This window comes from Salmo salar, chromosome 04, assembly GCF_965601325.2.
Source record: "Salmo salar chromosome 04, fSalSal1, whole genome shotgun sequence".
Taxonomy (NCBI): domain Eukaryota; kingdom Metazoa; phylum Chordata; class Actinopteri; order Salmoniformes; family Salmonidae; genus Salmo; species Salmo salar.
In genome coordinates, this window is record NC_138294.1 from 27799952 (window position 1) to 27826643 (window position 26692).

Consider the following 26692-nt stretch of genomic DNA (forward strand, 5'->3'; position numbering starts at 1 on the left):
CCTGCTTATAGGATCATGTTACTACGGTGGATCAAATATGAAATATCCATTTACTCTAATAAGAACATTTTATATTACTCTAATATATGACATGCAGGTCCTACAAGTACTGAGGTTGTCTTATGTCAGAGGCAATGCATGATCATAACTGACAATCCCTAAATTGTGGCAACATTGAGTCATTACTGCTTACTGAGTTTGTAATACTCTATCCATAGAAAACAGGATTCCTTATGACTATCTCTATTCCCTTCATGAGTTTTTGTTATATAACAGAATTGTTATACTTTTGTTTTGCATATTAATAAAAGAAAACGAAAACAATCATGGTCCTCTTGTCTGTGTGAGATCTGTGGGGCAAGAGAGGATCAGTTCAATCTTGAACATGGGTTTGTGTCTGTATGCCACTAAGATATCCACTAAGAGGGAGAAACAATAAAACAATACACCCAAATATAAAAACAATAATGTATATTTACCCAACAATAAAGTATTGAATTAAATTAAATGCTTGTAATTATGATGTGTTGAAATGGAAATTTCCCTGTATCAGACCAGGGTTCAAAGTGTATTTTGTATTCTGTCTAGTATGTTAGCTGCACTTGATTGAGCTTCCCTGGTGCATTATAACCAATAGAATAGTCCCAAAAGTACAACCCCACCAATCTGGCACCATAGAAATATAATTTTTAAATGTCAATGTCTGGCACTCCATATACAGGCTCAATCAAATGCTCAAAGTATCTGAAAGAAAACAAATACTATTGGAATCCAGGTCTGTCCTGTATCAGTTTGACTATTTCCTAACTTAATTTTCCTCTACCCTGTGGTGGATATCAGGAATAAATCCCCGCTGACCCTGACCCCCATCCTGTCCTCTATGCTGCGACTGGCCCACTACCACCTGGGTACGTGGCCGTCCTTACTTAGATCCACAACCAGCTCAAAGGAAAAGTACCTCCTTTATCACATTCACCTACATCCACAACCATCTCAAAGGCTAAGGATGTGCCATATCATTAGCTTCCCTTTGAGAGAGAATAATAGTTAGGAGAGAAAAATAGTATCACTTTCTGTCAAAGGTCAGCATTAGACCTAAATGATATTAATAATTAAAGCAAAATAACTTGGATTACTTTTTAATTTCATTTGAGTTGAATGAAGTGACGCAGCATGACAACGTGAATGTTCAAGAATCCCAAATCGCATTATGCATTTCCTCCTTTCTAGAGTAGCTTTGATGACAGTTGTATTTGTGATGCTAACGTTATCTCACAAATGTGAGGATGTTTGAGATGGAAAAACCTAAGCATTTTATAATGAACAAGTCTCGTTCTTTCAACATTACATTGGCGACCATGTCTTGTATGAATGTAAACAAGTCTGAGGCACGCATGCCAATGGTTAATTCTGCTGTCTGTAAGGAAATGGGCAGGCTGTAGGTTGACTCTGATGCTACGATTAAATAGAGCACACTCAGCGCACCTTTTCTTCCATTCACCCTTCCCTTGTTACAATTCTCCCTAGAAATTACCATCCCGTGTTGGAGGCCAAGTGGGCATGACTGGGCATGATTGAAATCATACTCAATCCTCACATTTCCAAGGAACGTCATACATTTCACAGACCTCGCAAATCTCTGTTTTGAAAGATACTGACTTTATGACAAATTATCCTATGTACCCTTGGTAGTCAATTTTGGAATACTAATAAATGCCACGTAGGCCGCTTTCAACCAGAGAAGTAGTTTTTTTTGGTTTAGCTCCCCTTTGAGGGATAGTTTTCCTTCTGTCAAAGGTCAGCATTGTGGGTCGATGAAAAGCTATGATCCCTTATTGATATCACTTATTAAATCCACTTCAATCACTGTGGATGAAGGGGAGGAGACATGTTAAAGAAGGATTTTTAAGCCTTGAGACAGTTGAGACATGGATTGTGTACATGTGCCATTCAGAGGGTGAATGGGAAAGACGCAAGATTTCAGTGCCTTTGAACAGGGTATGGTAGTAGCTGCCAGGCGCACCGGTTTGAGTGTGCTAAGAACTGCAATGCTGCTGGGTTTTTCACGCTCAACAGGGGGGGGTGGGTCCTAATGTTTTGTGAAATCAGTATATTACGATGTAAAGAGAGGTTTTCATTTTAATTTCATTATAATATTTCAGCGGAGACGTGGCACATCAAAACTCACACTCAATTTGTGCAAATATGTATAAAAAGTATTTCAGCAGATTTTGTGCATTTTCCTGCGTTTTTCTGCGGCTAAATTCGTGTGACATGAACAAACTCAGCTCGTGGCATTTTGGCGATTTCACCTCATATATATATAACCTCATATATTTATACCTCATAAATATATAAATATATTTTTCATGTTTAAAAAAGACAAACTGTTTTAGTGTGGAAAACAACCAGGTTCTATTTTGTATTAGTAATTTGTAATATCTTCCAACAAGGAGATAAGTAGAGGAAAATAAGAAACTAGAAACAAAGATTTGATAAAAAATAATTCATACAAAAGTCATGAGTTGGCTATAACATATATAACATAGACCTAGTACTGCCTACATGAAAAAAGGGCCTTTCTGACTACCAGTATCCCAAAGTATTAAGTGAAAACAAGCATAGAAAAGAGTATTGGCATTAATAATAAAAAAAACTACGTAAGGCTAATTATATTATCATTATTTCGGTGACAACTTGGTTGATTAGCAATATTGGGTTGTTAACACGTTTCGTTTTTTTTATATAAATAATTGTGGAACATTAAAAAAAGGCAGTGTAGAACACCATTGCCCATCTTGCATTGCTTTAATAACTTTCAAAAGATTGTTCCTAAGTTTGCCCCCCAAAAATGTATTTTCCTATGAATGAAGTCACACAAAAATGTGTCTTTTCCTACAAATGAAGTCGCACAATTTTTGGGGTCTTTTCACATGAATTAAACCACACAAAAACGCATGAAATCTGCTAAAATACTTTTTGTCCATATTTGCACAAATTCAGTGTGAGATTGTGTTGCTTCTGTCGGATCTGACAATTAATCTTGATGGTTGTACAGTCGTCTCAAATAAAACTGCGAAGGACCTCGCCGTTACTCTGGACCCTGATCTCTCTTTTGACGAACATATCAAGACTATTTGAAAGACAGCTTTTTTCCATCTACGTAACATTACAAAAATCTGAAACTGTCTGTCCAAAAATGACGCAGAAAAGTTAATCCATGCTTTTGTCACTTCTAGATTAGACTATAGCAATGCTCTATTTAACCTGTTGGGGATAGGGGGCAGTATTTGCACGGCCGGATAAAAAACGTACCTGATTTAATCTGGTTACTACTCCTGCCCAGAAACTAGAACATGCATATAATTGTTTGATTTGGATAGAAAACACCCTAAAGTTTCTAAAACTGTTTGAATGGTGTCTGTGAGTATAACAGAACTCATATGGCAGGCCAAAACCTGAGAAGATTCCAAACAGGAAGCGCCCTCTCCGACCATTTCTTGGCCTTCTTTGTCATCTCTATCCAAAACAAAGGATCTCTGCTGTAACGTGACACTTTCTAAGGCTCCCATAGGCTCTCAGAAGGCGCCAGAACGTTGAATGATGACTCTGCAGTTACTGGCTGAAAAACAGTAGCGCATTTGGTATGTGGTCGATCTGAGAACAATGAGACGGGCGCACGCGTGCACGAGACGACTCCATTTTCAACTTTGAGTCTTTGAACGAAAACAACTTCTCCCGGTCGGAATATTATCGCTATTTTACGAGAAAAATCGCATAAAAATTGATTTTAAACAGCGTTTGACATGCTTCGAAGTACGGTAATGGAATATTTTTACATTTTTTGCGTGTCACCCTTCGTTACCCTTCGGATAGTGTCTTGAACGCACGAACAAAACGCCGCTATTTGGATATAACTATGGATTATTTGGAACCAAAACAAGATTGGGTGATGAAGTAGAAGTCCTGGGAGTGCATTCTGACGAAGAACAGCAAAGGTAATCCAATTTGTCTTATAGTAAATCTGAGTTTGGTGAGTGCCAAACTTGGTGGGTGTCAAAATAGCTAGCCTGTGATGGCCGGGCTATCTACACAGAATATTGCAAAATGTGCTTTCACCGAAAATCTATTTTAAAATCGGACACCGCGATTGCATAAAGGAGTTCTGTATCTATAATTCTTAAAATAATTGTTATGTTTTTTGTGAACGTTTATCGTGAGTAATTTAGTAAATTCACCGGAAGTGTTCGGTGGGAATGCTAGTCACATGCTAATGTAAAAAGCTGTTTTTTGATATAGATATGAACTTGATTGAACAAAACATGCATGTATTGTATAACATAATGTCCTAGGAGTGTCATCTGATGAAGATCATCAAAGGTTAGTGCTGCATTTAGCTGTGGTTTTGGTTTTTGTGACATTATATGCTAGCTTGAAAAATGGGTGTCTGATTATTTCTGGCTGGGTACTTTGCTGACATAATCTAATGTTTTGCTTTCGTTGTAAAGCCTTTTTGAAATCGGACAGTGTGGTTAGATTAATGAGAGTCTTGTCTTTAAAATGGTGTAAAATAGTCATATGTTTGAGAAATTGAAGTAATAGCATTTGTAAGGTATTTGAATATCGCGCCACGGGATTCCACTGGCTGTTGACTAGGGTGGGACGCAAACGTCCCACCTAGCCCATAAACTTCAGTTAGTGCTAAACATAGCTGCTACAATCTTGACCAGAACCACATTTTTATATCATACTACTCCAGTACTAAACTCTCTACACTGGCTTCCTGTTAAGGCTAGGGGTGATTTCAAGGTTTTACTGCTAACCTACAAAGCATTATATGGGCTTGCTCCTACCTATCACTCCGATGTGGTCCTGCCGTACATACCTACACATACGCTACGGTCACAAGACGCAGGCCTCCTTACTGTCCCTAGAATTTCTAAGCAAACAGTTGGACGCAGGGCTTTCTCTTATAGAGCTAAATTTTTATGGAATGGTCTGCCTATCCATGTGAGAGATGCAGACTCGGTCTCGACCTTTAAGTCTTTATTGAAGACTCATATCTTCAGTAGGTCCTATGATTGAGTATAGTCTGGCCCAGGGTTGTGAAGGTGAACGGCCAGGCACTGGAGCGACGAACCGCTCTTGCAGTTTCTGCCTGGCCGGTAACCCCTCTCTCCACTTGGATTCTCTGCCTCTAACCCTATTACGGGGGCTGTGTCACTGGCTTACTGGTGCTCTTCCATGCCGTCCCTAGGAGGGGTGTCACTTGAGTGGGTTGAGTCAATGACGTGATCTTTCTGTCCAGGTTGGCACCCCCCTCGGGTTCATGCCGTGGGGGAGATCTTCGTGGGCTATATTCAGTCTTGTCTCAGGGTAGTAAGTTGTGGTTGAAGATATCCCTCAAGTGGGTGGGGTTATATCCTGCCTGGTTGGCCCTGCCCGGGGGTATCGTTGGATGGGGCCACAGTGTCTCCCGACCCCTCCTGTCTCTGCCTCCAGTATTTATGCTGCAATAGTTTATGTATCGGGGGTTAGGGTCAGTCTGTTATATCTGGAGTATTTCTCCTGTCTTATCCGGTGTCGTGTGTGAAGTTAAGTATGCTCCCTCTAATTCTCTCTCCCTCTCCCTTCCTCTCCCTCCCCTCTCAGAGGACCTGAGCCCTGGGAACATGCCTCAGGACTACCTGACCTGATGACTCCTTGCTGTCCCCAATCCACCCGGTCGTGCTGCTGCTCCAGTTTCAACAGTTCTGCCTGTGGCTATGGAACCCTGACCTGTTCATCGGATGTGCTACATTGTCGTGGACCTGCTGTTTTCGACTCTCTCTCACTACCGCACCTGCTGTCTCTAACTCTGAATGCTTGGCTATGAAAAGCCAACTGACATTTACTCCTGAGGTGCTGATCTGTTGTACCCTCTACAACCACTGTGAATATTATTATTTGACCCTGCTGGTCATCTATGAACGTTTGAACATCTTGGTCATGTACTGTTATAATCTCCACCCGGCTCAGCCAGAAGAGGAGTCGCCACCCCTCAGAACCTCATTCCTCTCTAGGTTTCTTCCTAGGTTGCTGCCTAGGAACATCTGCAGTCCTCATGCCTCCTTGCAGCATAACAAAGGCACGTTCACGCAGATGAGCAGGGACAATGGGCATCTTTCTTTTGGTGTTTTTCAGAGTCAGTAGAAAGGCATGCTGCACTGACAGAGATGGCCGCCTCGCTTCGCATTCTTAGGAAACTTTGCAGTATTTTGTTTTTTTATGTATTCTTTCTTACACTGTTACCCCAGGAAATCTTAATTCTCATTACATACAGCTGGGAGGAACTATTGGATATAAGAGCAACGTCAACTTACCAACATTACTACCAGGAATACGACTTTCCCGAGTTGGATCCTCTGTTTGGCTACCACCCAGGACAATGGATCGGATCCCAGCAGGCAACCCAAAACAAAGGCGCCGCAGAAGGGGCAGACGGAGTGGTCTTCTGGCCAGGCTCCGTAGACGGGCACATCACCCACCGCTCCCGAGTATGCTACTAGCCAACGTCCAGTCTCTTGACAACAAGGTAGACGAAATCCGAGCAAGGGTTGCCTTCCTGAGAGACATCAGAGATTGTAACATTCTCTGTTTCACGGAAACATGGCTCACTCGGGATATGTTATCAGAGTCTGAACACCCACCTGGTTTCTTCACGCATTGCGCCGACAGAAACAAACATCTCTCTGGTACGAAGAAGGGCGGGGGTGTATGCCTTATGATTAACGAGTCGTGGCGTGATCATAACAACATACAGGAACTCAAGTCCTTTTGTTCACTTGACCTAGAATTCCTTACAAACAAATGCCGACCGCATTATCTACCAAGAGAATTCTCTTCGATTATAAACACAGTCGTGTACATCCCCCCCAAACAGACACCTCGACGGCCCTGAAAGAACTTCATTGGACTCTATGTAAACTGTAAACCCCATATCCTGAGGCTGCATTTATTGTAGCTGGGGATTTTAACAAGGCTAATCTGAAAACAAGGCTCCCTAAATTTTATCAGCATATCGAATGCTTGACCCAGGCTGGGAAAATTCTGGATCATTGCCATCCCTCGCCCTCCTTTGGGCAAATCTGACCACAACTCCATTTTGTTGCTCCCAGCCTATAGACAGAAACTAAAACAGGAAACGCCATTGCTCAGGTCTGTTCAACGCTGGTCCGACCAATTTTATTCCACGCTTCAAGATTGCTTCATTCACGTGGACTGGGATATGTTCCGCATTGCGGCGAACAACAACATTGACGAATACGCTGACTCGGTGTGCGAGTTCATTAACAGGCACGGTGATGTTGTACCCACAGCGTCTATTAAAACATTCCCCAACCAGAAACTGTGGATTGATGGCAGCATTCGCGCAAAACTGAATGCGCGAACCACTGCTTTTAATCAGGGCATAGTGACCGGAAACATGACCGAATACATGACTGAATACAAACAGTGTAGCTATTCCCTCCGCAAGGCAATCAAGCAAGCTAAGCGTCAGTACAGAGACAAAGTGGAGTCGCAATTCAACGGCTCAGATACGAGAGGTATGTGGCAGGGTCTACAGTCAATCACGGACTACAAAAGAAAAACCAGCCCTGTCGCGGATCACGATGCCTTGCTCCCAGACAGACTAAACATGTTTTGCTCGCTTTGAGGACAATACAGTGCTACTGACACGGCCCGCTACCAAAACCTGCGGGCTCTCCTTCACTGTAGCCAACGTGAGTAAAACATTTAAATGTGTTAACCCTCGCAAGGCTGCAGGCACAGACGGCATTCCCGGCCGCATCCTCAGAGCATGCGCAGACCAACTGGCTGGTGTGTTTACAGACGTATTCAATCAATCCTTGTCCCAGTCTGCTGTCCCCACATGCTTCAAGAGTGCCACCATTGTTCCTGTTCCCAAGAAAGCTAAGGTAACTGAGCTAAATGACTACCACCCTGTAGCACTCATTTCCGTCATCATGAAGTGCTTTGAGAGACTAGTCAAGGACCATATCACCTCCACCCTACTTGACACCCTAGACCCACTCCAATTTGCTTACCGACCCAATAGGTCCACAGACGACGCAATCGCCATCACACTGCACACTGCCCTAACCCATCTGAACAAGAGGAATACCTATGTAAGAATGCTATTCATCGATTACAGCTCAGCATTTAACAACATAGTACCCTCCAAACTCGTCATTAAGCTCGAGACCCTGGGTCTCGACCCCGCCCTGTGCAACTGGGTCCTGGACTTCCTGACGGGCCGCCCCCAGGTGGTGAGTGTAGGTAACAACATCTCCACGCCGCTGATCCTCAACACTGGGTCCCCACAAGGGTGCATTCTCAGCCCTCTCCTGTACTCCCTGTTCCCCCATGACTGCGTGGCCATGCACGCCTCCAACTCAGTCATCAAGTTTGCAGACGACACTACAGTGGTAGGCTTGATTACCAACAACGACGAGACGGCCTACAGGGAGGAGGTGAGGGCCCTCAGAGTGTGGTGTCAGGAAAATAACCTCACACTCAATGTCAACAAAACAAAAGAGATGATCGTGGACTTCAGGAAACAGCAGAGGGAGCAGCCCCCATCTACATTGACGGGACAGTAGTGGAGAGGGTGGAAAGTTTTAAGTTCCTCGGCGTACACATCACGGACAAACTGAAATGGTCCACCCACACAGACAGCGTGGTGAAGAAGGCGCAGCAGCGCCTCTTCAACCTCAGGAGGCTGAAGAAATTTGGCTTAACACCAAAAACACTCATAAACTTTTACAGATGCACAATCGAGAGCATCCTGTCGGGCTGTATCACCGCCTTGTATGGCAACTGCTCCGCCCACAACCGCAAGGCTCTCCAGAGGGTAGAGAGGTCTGCACAACGCATCACCGGGGGCAAACTACCTGCCCTCCAAGACACCTACACCAACCGATGTCACAAGAAAGCCAAAAAGATTATCTAGGACAACAACCACCCGAGCCACTGCCTGTTCACCCCGCTATCATCAAGAAGGCGAGGTCAGTACAGGCGCATCAAAGCTGGGACCGAGAGACTGAAAAACAGCTTCTATCTCAGGCCATCAGACTGTTAAACAGCCATCACTAACATTGAGTGGCTGCTGCCAACATACTGACTCAAATCTCTAGCCACTTTAATAATAAAAAATTGGATGTAATAAATGTATCACTAGTCACTTTAAACAATGACACTTTGTATAATTTTTACATACCCTACATTATTTATCTCATATGTATATACTGTACTCTATACCATCTACTGCATCCTGCCTATGCCGTTCAGCAATCGCTCATTCATATATATTTTTATGTACATATACTTATTCATTCCTTTACACTTGTATGTATAGGGTAGTTGTTGTGAAATTGTTAGATTACTTGTTAGATATTACTGCATGGTCGGAACCCGAAGCACAAGCATTTCGCTACACTTGCATTAACATCTGCTAACCATGTGTATGTGACCAATACAAATTGATTTGATTAGATTTTTAGTGTCCTAAGTTTTCATAACTGTGACCTTAATGCCTACCGTCTGTAAGCTGTTGGTGTCTTAACGAGCGTTCCACAGGTGCATGTTCATTAATTGTTTATGGTTCATTGAACAAACATGGGAAACAGTGTTTAAACTCTTTACGATGAAGATCTGTGAAGTTATTTGGATTTTTATGAATTATCTTTGAAAGACAGGGTCCTGAAAAAGGGACGTTTCATGAGTTCATGAAATGCATGTCCTAAAAGAAAAGAGGTTGTCTTATGTCAGCCCAGGGTTCATAGTATTTGTTTTTCTGTGAAATATATTAGCTGCACTTAATTGAGCTCTCCTGATGCAATGGAAGCAATTAAATAGTCCCAAAAGTACAGACTCCGCTCATCTGGCACTCCATACCTTGTGGGGCCAGTAACCGAAAGGTTGCTAGATCGAATCCCTGAGCTGACAAGGTAAAAATCTGTCGTTCTGCCCATGAACAAGGCAGTTAACCCACTGTTCCTAGGCTGTCATTGTAAATAAGAATTTGTTCTTAACTGACTTGCCTAGTTAAATAAAGGTTAAAAAATGATAATTAAATACCTGCTCAAAGTAATTGAAAGAAAACAAACATCTTGTGAACCCAGGTCTGTCCCGTATCACTTATAATATTCCAACCCCTCTTGTCCTGTACCCTGTGGAGGACATCAGGAATAAATCTCAGCTGGCCCTGACCCCATCCTGTCCTCCATGATGCAACTGGCCCACTACAACCTGGGCAACGGGCCAAAGGCTCCTTCATCATCACCCTGGTGGAGATCCCTGGGCCTCATCCTCACCTACATCCACAACCATCTCAAAGACAATCTGTTCCATCCATTTTTTTGTTACTTATAAATTAATGATATATACCCATTGATTCTTAAAGAATATAACTTATAAATGCCTCATGAGCTCAGTTCAACAACTGTCACACCCCATGAGAACCCAAAATATAAGCTTGTTTGTCCCCAATGTTTGTAAACATGGTAAATGTAAACAAACACTGTATAGCCTCAAAACACAATTAAAACAATAAATGTGATATCATGGATGCTCAGTCCTTGTAACCATAGCTCTGTCTATTAATCTGAGAGTGGTTACATTTCTCCAGGCCCATCCCTCAGCTTTTTACTAAAACAGAAGCGGGGAGCCCACTTTGTTATTGTTTCAACTGTAGATTCGCTCTTTAAAGTCTTTTAAAGTCTGTCTCAGCCTCCAGTATTTATGCTGCAGTAGTTTATGTGTCGGGGGGCTAGGGTCAGTCTGTTACATCTGGAGTATTTCTCTTGTCTTATCCGGTGTCCTGTGTGAATTGAAATATGCTCTCTCTAATTCTCTCTTTCTCTCTTTCTGTCTTTCTCTCGGAGGACCTGAGCCCTAGAACCATGCCTCAGGACTACCTGGTATGATGACTCCTTGCTGTCCCCAGTCCACCTGGCCGTGCTGCTGCTCCAGTTTCAACTGTTCTGCCTGCGGCTATGCCTGTTCTGCCTGTGGCTGTTGCACCCTCGACAACTACTATGATTATTATTATTTGACCATGCTGGTCATTTATGAACATTTTAACATCTTGACCATGTTCTGTTATAATATCCACCCTGCACAGCCAGAAGAGGACTGGCCACCCCTCATAGCCTGGTTCCTCTCTAGGTTTCTTCCTAGGTTTTTGGCCTTTCTAGGGAGTTTTTCCTAGGGAGTTTTTCCTAGCCACCGTGCTTCTTTCACATGCATTGCTTGCTGTTTGGGGTTTTAGGCTGGGTTTCTGTACAGCACTTTGAGATATCAGCTGATGTACGAAGGGCTATATAAATAAATTTGATTTGAATTTGATTTGATTTTATAGTCCTTAAAGGACTTTGTCACATTCACACACATCCACAACCAGTTCAAAGGCTGAGTATGGCCTTTATCATCAGATTCACTTGGAGAGAGAATAAGATAAAAACTGAGAAAAAGGAATATCACTTTAAAGGATTGTTTTCCTCTGAAAAATAAATATGGCTAAATTACATGAATAATTAAAGCAACACAACTTGTATTACTTATTTTGTTTAAGTTTATTCCAGTTGATAGTCTTCATTTTTTGTAAATACAAACATTTACTATCCATGTTAAGATGTACAGAACAGATTACCTTTAATTTGATGATACAATTTCAGAGGACATCAGTGGACATGCTAACCATATGACATGTCAACCTGATTAAATGAACTCATTTGTAAACATATTGATACATGTAATGATTTGTAAATGTGCATTTTCAAATACCTGTTAGGAAAAACAGTCTGCTCTTCATTGTTTAATCACTCTGTGTGATTGACAGGAGAGATTTTGAGATTTTTACCATTATCAGAATGGCCGAAGAATGGATACAGTTTCTCTGTAAAGGTGCAGCCAGTGAAAGAGTAGATATGAGACTTGGCCTCCACATCATAAAAGGAGACCTGACCCTCCTCATAGTCCACAAACACCCCCACCTTCTGGAGTTTCTTTCTCAGGGAGAGGACGACAGAGGGGGAGGTACAGGCACGGTACACATTCCCATCCCTTAGTACCATAGTCCAGATTCCATGTTCAGGGCTCAATGTGATAATCCCCTTCCTGTCTATGGACTCTTTGGCCACTCCTAAAGTCCACTTAGTCATCCCCTTAACAATCACCTCATAGTAAAATATATCTGAGGAGAAGCCCTTCTTTCCAAAGACAATGTGATAACGATCAAACCTTTTTGGATTGGGAGGAAGATTCTGTGTTGTGTCTCCACATCTTAGTTGTTTCCCATCCTCAGACAGGATGAGATAGAGATTTGCTGTATCAGGGTCCAGAGTCACATCCACTGCATACTTCTGAATCCTCTTCAGTTTGACTTCAGACAGCTTCTCCATCTCTTCATTCAGTGTCTCCTCCAGCTGAGACACTGCTTTCCTCACAGTCCCCACACACAGATCACTGTGAACACTGATCTCAGACCAGTCCTTGGTGGGTTGAGGGTTGCACACTATGGATGGGAAGCTCTGGAGAAGTTGGAGGTGGTCCTCAGTGTGTGAGAGCTGCTTCAGATCAGTGCTTCTCCTCTTTAGCTCAGTGATTTCCTGCTCCAGCTCTTTAATGAACCCTTCAGCCTGCCTCTCTACTGCTTTCTGCTTCTCCTCAATCACCTCAATCAGCTCAGCCTGGCTTTTCTCAATGGAGCGAACCAGAGCAGTGAAGACCTGTATGCTGTCTGCTATCTCCCTCTCTGCATCTCTCTTGCTGCGATCTACTGAGAGTCTGATCTTTTTAACCTTCTTCAGTCTCTCCTGGATAATCAGCTGCACTTCTGCCTCAGTTTTCCCCAGCTGAGCCTTCCTCTCTCCACACTCTTCCTCTATAGGGACAGTGTCATGAGTCTTGTGGTCTCCCTCAGTGCAGAACTGACACACACAAGTCTGGTCAGTCCTACAGAACAGCTCCAGGAGTCTGTCATGTTTCTTACAGATCCTGTCTTCCAGGTTCTCCACAGGGTCGATCAGTTTGTGTCTCTTTAAGGCTGGGGCTATTTTATGAGGCTCCAGGTGAGTCTCACAGAAAGAGGTTAGACACACCAGGCAGGACTTTATGGCACTGAGCTTCTTCCCAGTGCAGATGTCACAGGGCACCTTTCCAGGTTCGGGAGGGGGCCCATCTCTACCTCCATCTCTCATCTTTTTAAAATTCTCTACAACCTCTCTGAACGTTGTGTTGACAGAAAGCTTAGGTCGTCTGGAGAATTTCTCCTTACACAGTGGACAGTGACACAGGTCCTTGCTATTCCAGCACTTTGTGATACAGGCCATGCAGAAGTTGTGTCCACATGAAGTGGTGACTGGCTCAGTGAACACATCCAGACATATAGAGCACAGGAACTGCTCTTCAGACAGGAGACTGCTGGAGGAAGCCATATCTAGACAGAGAAGGCGGAACTATAAATTATTTCCTGGAATGAGTCAGCTCTCGATAGTTTCAGTGCCACTGTCAACACGGCATTTTGAGAATCTAACCAAAGTTAATTCAAGTTGTTTAACCATACAACATACAGTATGAATCAGTCAATGTACAAAATAAAGTTAAACATAGGTACTGTAGTTGAAAACCAGAGAATAAAGGAATTAATTAGAATACAAGAATTCACACAGTAGAATGTATCTTCACCTGCCCTTGTTAATCTCTACTCACCTATATATGTGTGTGAAAGAGTGCGGGCGCTTTCTCAGATTTATCGGTACTGTAGTGTAAAAAAAACAGACTGCTTAGCTGTCTTAGATTTTCCAGAAGAGTTAGAACGTTTGCATGTGTGGGAAACGTACAGTACGTCTACACACTTCAGTTTCACTTCAGTAAAGTGACGTTGACATGCTGCTCCCCACCCAGTGCTAATCTGTGCTCTGGAACAGAATTAACCCTTCACATATCTGACCTCTCTTCATGCTTGATACATTCTTGATACAAAAGTGTGAATCAGAGATGTTAAACAAGGAATTACTGCAGATGTATTGAAGGTTTCCTAAAGTCAACAACTACAATAGAATTCACAAATATTGTCAGTCTAGGTAGATTTGATCCTTAATTAACCTTTTACTGCAGTGGGCTAAATCAGGGTCGCAGAGTGTTTCTTGTTAGTCTTTAACAAATCTATTTTGAAACAAAAGTATACACCTCACACACATGGTTATGGGCTTAACAAAAATAATACACTTATACCATGTCAGATATAGAGTTGAAATGTAATACATTTTGAGTTTACATCCCAATATTACACTTTATATACATCACAGAAGACTGAAATACAACAAAACTGTTTGACATAGCAACTCCGGATTTTGGGCTTGTTGAAACATATGAATAACATTCCACCCATGAGGTCAAGAGGTCATTTTACTTCAAGAAAGGGCTACATAAGGAGCAGGAAATATTATTTTCAGATTATTCCATTTAAACATACTCACTTTCAATTCTACCAAGTTATGTCAGACAATGGGTGGAGAACTAAAGCTGAATGTATTTTCTGTTTGTAGGAAACTGCCTGTGTTTGTTGAAATCCTGCATCTGCTACTTGTGGTGCCTGAAGAAGTGTCTAACGTACCTGAATGGTTTTACAGAATATCACTTTAATCCATTTCTAAATGGTAAATAGTGTTTTTATGCACATATTACACTGAACTCGCCTTGTTAGCGTTTACGATACTTGACCCCTATTGTCTCAATTCCAACACACATCCACCCTCTTCTTCCTCTCCCTCTCTCTTTAGGAGTTTGTAGAGAAGAGTAAGAATACGGAGGGATGGGATCGGCCCGAGGCAGATGGAGACGGTCGTGAGATGAAGCCCACGGTGAGTTAACAAAACATTTCCAACAAAGTTTAACACTCCATTTGTTTATTGTTGTAGACTCATGGAGGAGGGACTTTTGCTTGACCAAACCAGAAGACGGAAACCAAAAGACATTCCAAGCATTTTCTTAAATCCATGTGTAACAGGTTTACCATGGTATCACTCCAGTCACAGAGACTACAATATTTTTGAAAACCTGTTTATTAATTTATGACACACTTTACATGAAAGCTTTGTTGTTGTTTTTAAAGCACAATGCCTTTTTGATACACCTTTTAATATAACAAAAGTACTTCATTCAAAAATACTGTTAGTGCAGTATGGTTCTAGTGTCACGTCCTGACCTTAGAGATCCTTTTATGTCTCTATTTTGGTTGGTCAGGGCGTGAGTTGGGGTGGGCATTCTATGTCCTTTTTTCTATGTTTGGTATTTCTTTATTTCGGCTGGGTATGGCTCTCAATCAGGGACAGCTGTATATCGTTGTTGCTGATTGGGAGCCATACTTAGGCAGCCTGTTTTCCTTTGGGTTTTGTGGGTGGTTATTTTCTGTTTAGTAATTTGTTACCTGACAGAACTGTTTGGCTGTTGTCTTTTGTTGCTTTGTAGAGTGTTCTCTTTTTCCATTAAATTACAAAGATGAGCACTAACCACACTGCGCCTTGGTCTACTCCATTCAACAGCCGTGACATCTAGTTTACAGGTTGTAAAGTATGTTTTGTTTAGCCTCTTGTGGGTGAAAGTATTGTTAGATTATTGTAATGCATTCCTTGTCACCACTGTTATTAAGCACTATTTCCGTACACTACAAGTGTTTGTACATCAAATGTATTTTTAGATTGTGGTAATGACGATCATGGTTGCTACTTGTGCCGCGTTGCTCCTTTTATAATACAGTTTTGACAAATACAACTGACTAGCATAACAGATTATTAACAGGTGCTTTTCTGTCTGAAATAACTCCATCACACCTTGTTCAAAGTCTTCTTGCATGGACATTCTCTTTATTCTAAATTTGTGCAAGATCTTGTCCCACGCCTGATAACAGGATCATGTTACTACGGTGGATCAAATATGAACGAGCCTCTAACTCTGAGGATGTTTTATATTACTATAATGTATGAAATGCAGGTCCTACAAGTACTGAAGTTGTCATGTCAGAGGCAATGCGTGATCATAACTGACAATCCCTAAATTGTGGCAACATTGAGTCATTACTGCTTACTAAGCTTGTAAAACTCTATACATAGAAAACGGGATTCCCTATGACTGTATCTCTATTCCCTTCATATGCTTTTGTTTTATAACATTTGCATATTAATAAAAGAAAACAAAAATAATCAATGTCCTATTGTTTCTGAGAGCTGTGGGGCAAGAGGATCAGTTCAATCTTGAACATGGGTTTGTGTCTGTATGCCACTAAGATATCCACTAAGAGGGAGAAAAAATAAAACAATATACCCAAATATAAACAATTTTATACCCAAGAATAAAACCATATATTGAATTAAATGCTTGTGATTGATGTGGTGAACTGGAAATTGCCCTGTATCAGACCAGGGTTCAAAGTTTTTTTTTTTTCCTGTCAAATGCATTAGCTGCACTGATTGAGCTTCCCTGGTGCATAATATCCAATAGAATCGTCCCAAAAGTACAACCCCACCAATCTGGCACCATTGAAATATAATTTTTAAATGTCTGTCTGGCACTCCATATACAGGCTCAATCAAATGCACAAAGTATCTGAAAGAAAACAAATACTATTTGAATCCAGGTCTGTCCTGTATAAGTTAGACTATTTCCTAAATCAATTTACACTTTTTCTGGTTACTACATGATTTCATATGTGTTATTTAATAGTTTTGATGCCTTCAGTATAATTGTACAATGTAGATAATAGTAAAAAAACAGCACTTGAATGAGTAGGTGTTCTAAAAGTTTTCACCAGAAGTGTGTGTGGATATATATCCATTGATTCTTGAAGAGTAACTTATAAATGCCTCATGAGCTCAGTTCAACTGTCACACTCCTTGAAAACCCAAAATATAAGCTTGTTTGTCTCCAATGTTTGTAAACATTGTAAATGTAAACAAACACTGTATAGCCTCATATCATGGTTAAAACAATCATTTTTTTTATATCATTGATGGTCAGTCCTTGTAACCATAGCTGTCTAATCTGAGAGTGGTTACATTTCTCCTTGCCCATCCTTCAGCTTTTTACCAAAACAGAGGCGGGGAAATCGTTTTGTTTCATCTGTGGATTTGCCCTTTAAAGAGCTGCATATTATCAAGATATCAAAGTGGACTGAATCTAACCGTTAACCATGTTGAGGCTATACAGTGTTTCTTTAAGATTACTATAGTGTTTATTATTACATTATTTACAAACAATGGAGTAAAAAAATATATTCTGGGTTCCGATCAGGTACGACGGTTGAACTAAACTCACAAGGCATTTATGAGTTAAATTCTTCAAGAATTAATGGGTATTTATAATTAATTTATTGCCACCTTTAATGCACGTTGGCGAGTTAATTAACACTGTAAAGGGGTTGCTGAGAATCTGACACTAATTTACAGGCAGCTGTGACAAGTAAATTCTGTAATATAAATACAGTATCAAAGCAAGTACTGTGTAATGACAGTACAATACTGTAATATTTATTATACTGTTAAAAAAGTGAATACTAGCGTAATCGTAATGAATGAAAAAAATGGTTTACTGTAATTACAAGGGGTTGGTGCTAGCAGGTTGGCTGCTAGGTAAAGTGTTTACACATTACAGCATATTAATGAATATTCGGTGTCTTATAACACTTGCACTTCTGGAAGCTTCCAAACTGGCAGCGACTACAGGGGAAAACAGAGCAAAAGGACATGGCAAAATGTGCAACCATTCTAGGTTTAAGACTTGACCCAGTCCAATCTATCCCCTATACATTTTAAATTAAATGGGGCACTATAACCACATAGGACTTAAATTGGTACAGCATTCTCACTCACAGGTGCAATATAGCCTCTTACAAAGCACGCCTCAAAATATGTTAATAAGCCAGAAACAACAATACCATTTTTGGCACTCCCAATGATACAGTACGGGTACTGTATTCTGTGGGTTGGAATTACAGTACCACTCAAAATAGAACAATTATTTCCCCGCCCACACCATTTTCCCACAATGGCCCATAAATTACAGTATGCTACAGTAAAACAGAGTATTTTACTGTTGATAATACCCCAAATTACCGTATAAAGTAGTTTTGTTACAGTGTACATATGCTTTGTCTAACAGGTGAGCAGAAGTTCCATGTTATCAGTGAAACCAGGAATACGGTTTAGATCCAGGACCACCCAGGAGATAACGGATACTGGGAGATCAATAGAAACAGCTGCAAACACTATGGGAATGTTGTCACCAATGGTTACATGGGTGAGTCACGCTTCACGGGAATTCAAAATGAGATGCAACATGGTTTTTTTTATGGTTCTGTTAATCATACAGTGATTTATTTCATACACCAGATTGCACAACAAATTACATTTCTCTTGTATATACAGTTGGTGTTTCTGAAATAAAGAAATAAAAGAAAATCTTTCTAATGATGAGAAAATCTTGAATTTTCCACATATTTACTGGATTTGACCCGAGTGGGGACTATGTGTAAGCTAAGGCGAGCTCTTACGGAGCTGAGAAGTGGCTTCTTATGGTGGATGAGAGTGACCAGAGATATGAGAGAGCATTCATCATCAAGAACAAACATTCTGGAAGGCTATTGGCTGTCCAAAATGGCTGCTTTGTTGGACTTACATTGTACATTGAAGATTGCAAAATGGTACTTAGAATAAGGAGTACATTGAAAACCCCCAAAATTATAGTAAAAATAAAAGCCAACTAGTTTTTGTGCGAATATTCTTCTTTAAAAAATTATGGGAGTTCTATTGATGGGAATATTGACAACAGAAATGAATTAATGTATTTTTTTGTTTGTTGCAAAACTAGAATCTTTTCCTCTTGAGGATCTCCGGTTTCCAGTTTATTGGGTGGCTTTCCTCGGTCTGAAAGAAAAAAACAATCCCACCCTAGTCAGAAACAAGAACTTATGATGTACTCAAAGTAATACTACAGTTTCATTAGCTCAGCAATATTTTAGTGACTGTCATTTTCCCTGACTGAATAAACATCCACTTTGTATGAGGTTGTAAATAACACATCCATTATTGAATCACATCTCAAATCAACAAAAACTTGTGTAGCTATACAGCACAGGATAAAAGTATTTCCCTACCGCCGTGTCGTCCTCTTTGTACACCTTGATGGTCTTGTCGGCCTCGGCCGTGATCAGCCTGCTCTCCGAGTTGTCGAACATGCAGGCGAAGATCCCCGATTCGCTGTCCAGTGAGCCGGGCTGCACGGCGGCGTGGATACGCTGGAAGTTGTAGCCTGTCCGCCAGTCCCACAGGTGAATGGTGCCGTTGTCAGCTAATGGAGACAATAAAAAGATGTAAGGATTAGCTGTATCTAGATCAAGACATCGGTATAGATAGAAAGCAGTGTCTAGGTTCTAGCCGTATATACGATTTCCTATGACTTAGCCATTCAATATATTTTCCTCCAGCCTCTGCAGTTACCACTTCCCTTTCATTTGTTGCCCATCTTTAGTAGTGCGCTTTCGAAGCAACAAAGCCCTTCAGAGTCATTGAAAGTACTATGGCTAGAAATAATCTGACCCAATCATCCTGACAGAGGCTCAAAACTGTCTATTTCCATCGCAACATATATACAAGATATTTTTTGTTCAATTTTTTTGGACCCCTTTTCCTCCCCAATTCCGTGGTATCCAATTGGTAGTTCCAGTCATGTCTCATCGCTGCAACTCCCGTACGGACTTGGGAGAGGCGAAGGTTGAGGGCCGTGTATCCTCTAAAACACAACCCAGCCAAGCCGCACTGCTTTCTGACACAATGCCCACTTAACCCGGAAGCCAGCCGCACCAATGAAAACACCGTACACCTGGCAACCGTGTCAGCGTGCACTGCGCCCGGCCCTCCACAGGAGTCGCTAGTGGGCGATGGGACAAGGATATCCCTGTTGGAAAAAGTAAAGGACGTTTTCATACCTCCTGATACCAGCACGCCGTCTGAGTTGACCGCCATTGCGTTGATGATGGCGTTGTGTCCAGAGAGGTTCTGGATGAAGTTGCCATCTGGGAACGTCCACTGCTTGATGTTGTCGGCAGAGCCAGAGGCTAAGGTATACCTGTAACATTCAGCCAACGAATGGTTCAGTGCCATAATTCAAAACGCACAAATAAAATGAACGAGCCTATCAACCCTATCATTAACTACAACTAGATAACAGAAGATGACTAACTTGGGTGCATCATATGCATCATCGTTTACTACGTATGAGGAAGTGACGTACTGTCTGGGATGTAGGGCCAGTGCTCTGACAGACTTCTTGTGGTTGGTGAGAGTGGCTCTGGTCTTCCCAGCTATCAGATCCCATAGCCTGATGGTGGAGTCGTGGCTCCCTGGAACAGAAAGAGCCGGGTCGTGTTCAGAAGGTCACACCGTAGCAAAACGTGAAACTAACAATAAAACGCTGCGTTCTTATATGGACATGTTCAAGTGGTCTCTCCTATTTTCTCCCTACTGAACATGACCCAGGAGAAAATCATGATTTCTCCACGCGCCAGCTCATAATAGAACATAACAAGATGATAAGCCATTGATGGTACTTTGGAGTGGGTCAACTAGCCAATATATGAACACAGCAAGGCAAAGCAGTTGTAACATATCCGTGTCCGTACCTGTGATGATCTGCGGTTCGGCGGCCTGGCATCTGACTGTGGCCACTGTGTTGGTGTGTCCGGACAGGGTGTGCACGTTGGCTTTGCTCCTGATATCCCACACCTATAGACGTAGAGATTTCATATTGACCTCCCAATACACTCCAAAATGTTCCACTAAAATAACATTTTTCAAAGTCAAGACAACTAGTCATTAGCAAGACTTACCCTGGCTGTGGCATCTCGACTGCATGTGACCAGCACGTCGATGGTTGGGTGCAGGTCCAAGTCGTACACGGCACTGAGGTGGCCGTGGTAGTGCCTGATAACCTATAAAAGTGAGGTAGGCGTAACTATACTAATTACTTAACTAAATAATAATGGACCAACAGTCCATTGAAACACGTCATATAAAGTAAAGCAGAAATGAAAGGGTACTAGTACAATACCTTGTTGTACTCCAGATCCCAGCACTTGACCTGCTTGTCCTCGCCGCAGGAGAACAGGTAGGGGCTCCGGGTGCTCACGGCCACGCCGCGCACCGTGCTGATGTGTCCCGTCAGGGAGAGCTTTAGCTTCCCACTGGCCAGGTCCCAGATCTGTCAGGAGAATGAGAAACAATGGGGATTTGACGTCACGGTCGAACTTATAGCCGACGTATTACGAGATACATGACTAAATGCCACCAGTTGACAGACATTGAGTAGATCAAATGGATGCCCCAAAACCCTTATGATGTCACTTCTTATTATCATATCTACTGTTTCACTGGCTGCACCTTTACAGAGACGATCTACACATTCTTCAGTCCCTGTAGTGATGATAGTGGTAAAAACGTAGCCCCTCATCATTTTATTTTTTATTTTACCTTTATTTAACTAGGCAAGTTAGTTAACAACAAATTCTTATTTTCAATGATGGCCTAGGAACAGTGGGTTAACTTACTTGTTCAGGGGCAGAACGACAGATTTTGTACCTTGTCAGCTCAGGGATTTGATCTTGCAACCTCTCTGTACTCACCTTAATGGTTCTGTCGCCAGCGCCGGTCACAAACCACTGGTTGCCGGGCTCTACGGCAATGGACCTCACCCAGCCAAGATGACCACTGATGACCTGGAAGGGATAAAGTAAACCTGTATCAGCTACCACACAAAACAGAGAGCAAGTCAATACCCCTGAAGTTATCTTAAAACGCATAGGCCTTACATGAAGATATTCTAAGATTATTGTAGTACGTCCGAAGGACTAGGGACAGTTCCTTGCAAAACATCCAAGCTTTTTGTAAGTGTGCCACGTGCATTTGATAAAGTGTGTGGACTGTAGAGGAAGTAAGTGTATTCAGAAGCCCTTGACATGACAAAACGACGTCCTTTACCCGAAACAGCTTCCATGGAGCGTGCCACTGGGGCTTGGGCATAGTGGGGGCTTTTCTGGCAACGAGGGACGAGTTTTTGGTGCCGCCTCCTTCCAAAAGAGACTAGAAAGAAGACAGAAAATTATTATTATTCATAGTGGTAGCATTATATCATACAAGACTGATGTCACGTTAGTGGAATGTTGGTGCAGAAATGCATGCGAAGTGTTAGCAGACGCAAAAAAAAAGGTGTGTAGGGCTAATGATACGTATCAGAGAGCATTACCCCACCATAGCGTGTGAGTGAGGAGCGGGAGACCTCTCTGCCCCCCCCGCGTGTCTGTGAATGTCCCCGACACTGGCTGCAGTGCGACTGGCGTCCAGCCTGCAATTACACACACAAAAAGAATGGATGCTGGATGGTCTTAAAGTGCACTCTACTAAGATAGGCAACCCCGATTGTAGTCCCGTGTTGCTTGGATACAATAACACTTTGTTCATGTCTCTAACATCTGGGGTCTGTACAGGAGGTTGTGGTGCTAAGGAATTGCGGGGAAGTACTGCGTCAAACAGACGAATGTCTGACATGGACTATTGAATTCCGTTTGCTCTGGTGTCTTCTCACTTCGACACATCTACCGTGCATCATCTGAAGGAAGTACCTGGCTTGTGATGGCGGCAGGGCAAGAGCCATGGCGTGAACTCCCCCCTTACTGGGGTTCCTATGTATCTGAGTGTCCGCCGTCAGAGCCACCCCTGTGGACGACAATACACAGCGTTATAAAAGTCACGTAACACCCCCGAGGACACAATATGAATGAATGTGGTTTTACATGCAACAGTAGCATTGCATGGTGTTAGAGGGAGGGTCCTCCAAGTCTGGTCCTGGAGAGATACTGGGTGTGCAGGGTTTTGTTCCGGCCCATCATTTAACACACCAGATTCAAATAAGCATGATCTTCAGCCATGATTCGCTGAAATCAGGTGTGTTAGGATAGGGCTGGAACGAAAGCCTGCACCCCCAGTACCTCTCCAGGACCAGAGTAAGGGAACCCTGGGTAAGAGTGTTGTAATTACCAGGTCCTGAGGGGTATGCGTGGGTCCCAGTTATCAAGTACTCTGGATCATCACCTGGAAGACCAGAGGGTTATAAATGAGAAATACTTGGGAGGTTTTGCTCTCATTCATTGCCCATGAAATCAATAATGATTTGTCAATGATTGATGTTGAAGTGATGGCATTCTTACCAGGTTGGGCATAGTTCTGATTGCCATGCATGTTGGAGCCCAGTGGCCTGTCCTTGCCCTCTTTCAGAACGGGCATGTGTAGAACGGCACTGTAGTCTGCCCTTAGCTTCGCTGCCATCTTCACCTTGTGACTACGAAGGGAAACGCTAGTTAACTCAATTGAACATATCAGAGCCTGAAAGTAGGGGTGGGCGATATGGCCTAAAAATCATATCTTGATCTTTTCAAAAGTATAGGTGACTCAGAATACACAGTACCAGCCAAAAGTTTGGACACCTACTCATTCAAGGGTTTTTATTTATTTTATACTATTTTCTACATTGTAGAATAATAGTGAAGACATCTTAACTGTGATATAACACATATGGAATCAAGTAGTAGCCAAGAAACTATTAAACAAATCAAAATATATTTAATATTTTAGATTCTTCAAAGTACCTTTGCCTTGATGACAGCTTTGCATACTCTTGGCATTCTCTCAACCAGCTTTACCTAGAACGATTTTCCAACAGTCTTGAAGGAATTCCCACTTATGCTGAGCACTTGTTGGCTGCTTTTCCTTCACTCTGCGGTCCAACTAATCCCAAACCATCTTAATTGGATTGAGGTCGGGTGATTGTGGAGGCCAGGTCATCTGACGCTACACTCCATCACTCCCCTTCTTGGTCAAATAGTCCTTACACAGCCTGGAGGTGTGTTGGGTTATTGTCCTGTTGAAAAACAAATGATAGTCCCACTAAACCAAAACCAGATGGGATATCGCTGTAGAATGCTGTGGTAGTCATGCTGGTCAAGTGTACCGCGAATTCTAAATATTCACCAACAGTGTCACCAGCAAAGCACCATCACACCTCCTCCTCTATGCTTCACGGTGGGAACTACACATGCGGAGATCAGAAATCTCAAATTTGGACTCATCAGACCAAAGGACAGATTTCCACCGGTCTAATGTTCATTGCTCGTATTTCTTGGCCCAAGCAAGTCTTTTTTTCTTATTGGTGTCCTTTAGTAGTGGTTTGTTTGTAGAAATTCGACCATGAAGGCCTGATTCACAGTCTCCTCCGAACAGTTGATGTTGAGATGTGTCTGTTACTTGAACTCTGTGTAGCATTTATTTGGGCTGCAATTTCTGAGGCTGGTAACTCTAATGAACTTATCCTCTGCAGCAGAGGTAACTCTGGGTCTTCCTTTCCTGTGGCGGTCCTCATTAAAGACAGTTTCATCATAGTGCTTGATGGTTTCTGCGACTGCACTTGAAGAAACGTTCAAAGTTCTTGACATTTTCCGGATTGACTGACCTTCATGTCTTAAAGCAATGATGAACTGTAATTTCTCTTTGCTTATTTGAGCTGTTCTTGACCTAATATGGACTTAGCCTTTTACCAAATAGGGCTATCTTCTGTATACCACCCCTACCTTGTCACAACACAACTGAATGGCTCAAACGCATTAAGGAAAGAAATTCCACAAATTAACTTTTAACAAGGTACACCTGTTAATTGAAATGCATTCAAGGTGACTACCTCATGAAGCTGGTTGAGAGAATGCCAAAAGTGTGCAAAGCTGTCATTAAGGCAAAGGTTGGCTACTTTGAAGAATCTCAAATCTTTTGGTTACTACATGATTCCATGTGTTATTTCATAGTTTTGAAAATAGTAAATATAAAGAAAAACCCTTAAACTTGTGTCCAAACTTTTGACTGGCACTGTATACTTTTTTTAAAGCTTTGTCGTACAATTAAAGGTAAAATATGTCAGCCAATCAGCTCCTATGTTGTTCAATGAGACGTGCCATTCCATAATGGCTGTGTGGCTACTGCTATCTAGCATAATGAAAACATCAGTTTACTTTAAAACGAGTTGTTCAATCTTCTGCACCCAAGTGGCGCTGCATCTCAGTGCTAGAGGCGCCACTACAGACCCTAGTTCGATTCCAGGCTGTATCACAACCGGCCATGACTGGGAGTCCCGTAGGGCGGTGCGCAATTGGCCCAGCATGGTTCGGGTTTGGCCGGGGTAGGCCGTCATTGTAAATAAGAATTTGTTCTTAACTGACTTTCCTAGATAAATAAAGGTTAAATAAAAAGTGTAACTCGCATACGTATTACACTGACACCCCAACACACACATACTTGTTTTCAATAACTCCCCTAAGAGCCCACAGTGGACTCTACCTAATCACATGCATACTGAACCACACACTTTCACACTGCTACTACTGTCTATCTATCCTTTTGCCTAGTCCCTACCTATATGTACATAGATCTCAACCTTGTATCCCTGCACATTCTACTCTGTACTGGTACTCCCTGTATATAGCCATGTTATTTTTACTCGTTATTGTTATTCACTGTGTATTTATTCCTCGTGTTACTATTTCTATCTTTAATTCTGCATTTTTGGAAAAGACCTGTACGTAAGCATTTCACTACACGTGTTGTTTACGAAGCATGTGACAAATAACATTGTATTTTATTGGATGATGGGACAATTCGGAGTACAACGAATTTCTCATCCCTGGGTGGAGGTAGGTTTTCCAAGATGCGCTGGGTCCCGGTATCTTAATCTAAACAGAAAGCCTGTCCGACCCCTGCGCAGCTGTAAGCAAGTGTAGGGTCGGAAACTATTATGTCTATCCTGAACACACAGACAGGACTCACCCACACACAGCTTATCTTTATCTCACACAGAAACGAGTAGCTAGATGGGAAAACAAAGACAGCATATTGTTTTACAAAACACGAGTACCTTGTTTCATCCAAGGAGACTGGTTTGGCATGGTCAGCTACAAACATATCATGAGTTCTCTTGAGGGACCTGAACACGAGCGTGTGCACAGAGTGCTTTTGCACATCCTGAAAAATGAAATAGACGGAAACATTACTTTCGACAACAGCAATATTTGTCATTGCTAGTTACCTACTGTAGCTACATAGACATGAGGCACTTGCCAAGTATATCTCAACTTCACGATACCACATCCGCGGATGTTACTTGGGCTAGATGTGTATATATAAAGTTAATCCGACTAATATTAATTTCCCAAATGGAATTATTTTACGTGTGCTTCAAATAGGCTAGGCATAATTTAACGTTGCTAACGTTAGGTAGTGGCGCGTCAGCTACACCTATTGTTATTTCAGCTTTACTGACATAAAGATGCACGAAAGAGCACACACCTCAGTCATTTCTGATGTTATTTAGCCAGATACCTTGACGATCTGTAAAAAAAAAAACTTTACATAAAACAGGTGTAGAAATGTAGCTAGGTCCAGCTTGCTAAACAAACGCAGATGCTGTTCCGATGCACCGGATGCAAACAATACGGTTGTGTTCATTTCCGGGTCAAATTTGTTTTTCTCCCCCTGACGATGAGCGCCACTCCGTGGCCACATCT

General features: G+C 42.0%; 2 protein-coding genes across 2 annotated transcripts; both read right to left on the reverse strand.

Annotated features, from left to right (window-relative positions):
* Positions 1–11591: 11591 nt before the first annotated feature.
* Positions 11592–13908, reverse strand: LOC106602565 (zinc finger protein RFP). The gene is made up of 2 exons (XM_082974220.1): positions 13753–13908; positions 11592–13480 (listed from the first exon to the last, which is right to left on the reverse strand). Exon 2 carries the CDS (start codon positions 13476–13478, stop codon positions 11862–11864), a length of 1617 nt encoding a protein of 538 aa, XP_082830346.1. The 5' UTR covers positions 13479–13480; positions 13753–13908; the 3' UTR covers positions 11592–11861.
* A 4479-nt stretch (positions 13909–18387) lies between these two features.
* LOC106602566 (pleiotropic regulator 1) lies at positions 18388–26616 on the reverse strand. The gene is made up of 15 exons (XM_014195268.3): positions 26475–26616; positions 26044–26150; positions 23297–23427; positions 23127–23180; positions 22712–22805; positions 22341–22434; positions 22071–22172; positions 21716–21808; positions 21145–21294; positions 20924–21025; positions 20717–20819; positions 20329–20437; positions 20024–20163; positions 19193–19386; positions 18388–18962 (listed from the first exon to the last, which is right to left on the reverse strand). Exons 1-15 carry the CDS (start codon positions 26481–26483, stop codon positions 18903–18905), a joined length of 1542 nt encoding a protein of 513 aa, XP_014050743.1. The 5' UTR covers positions 26484–26616; the 3' UTR covers positions 18388–18902.
* Positions 26617–26692: the final 76 nt, after the last annotated feature.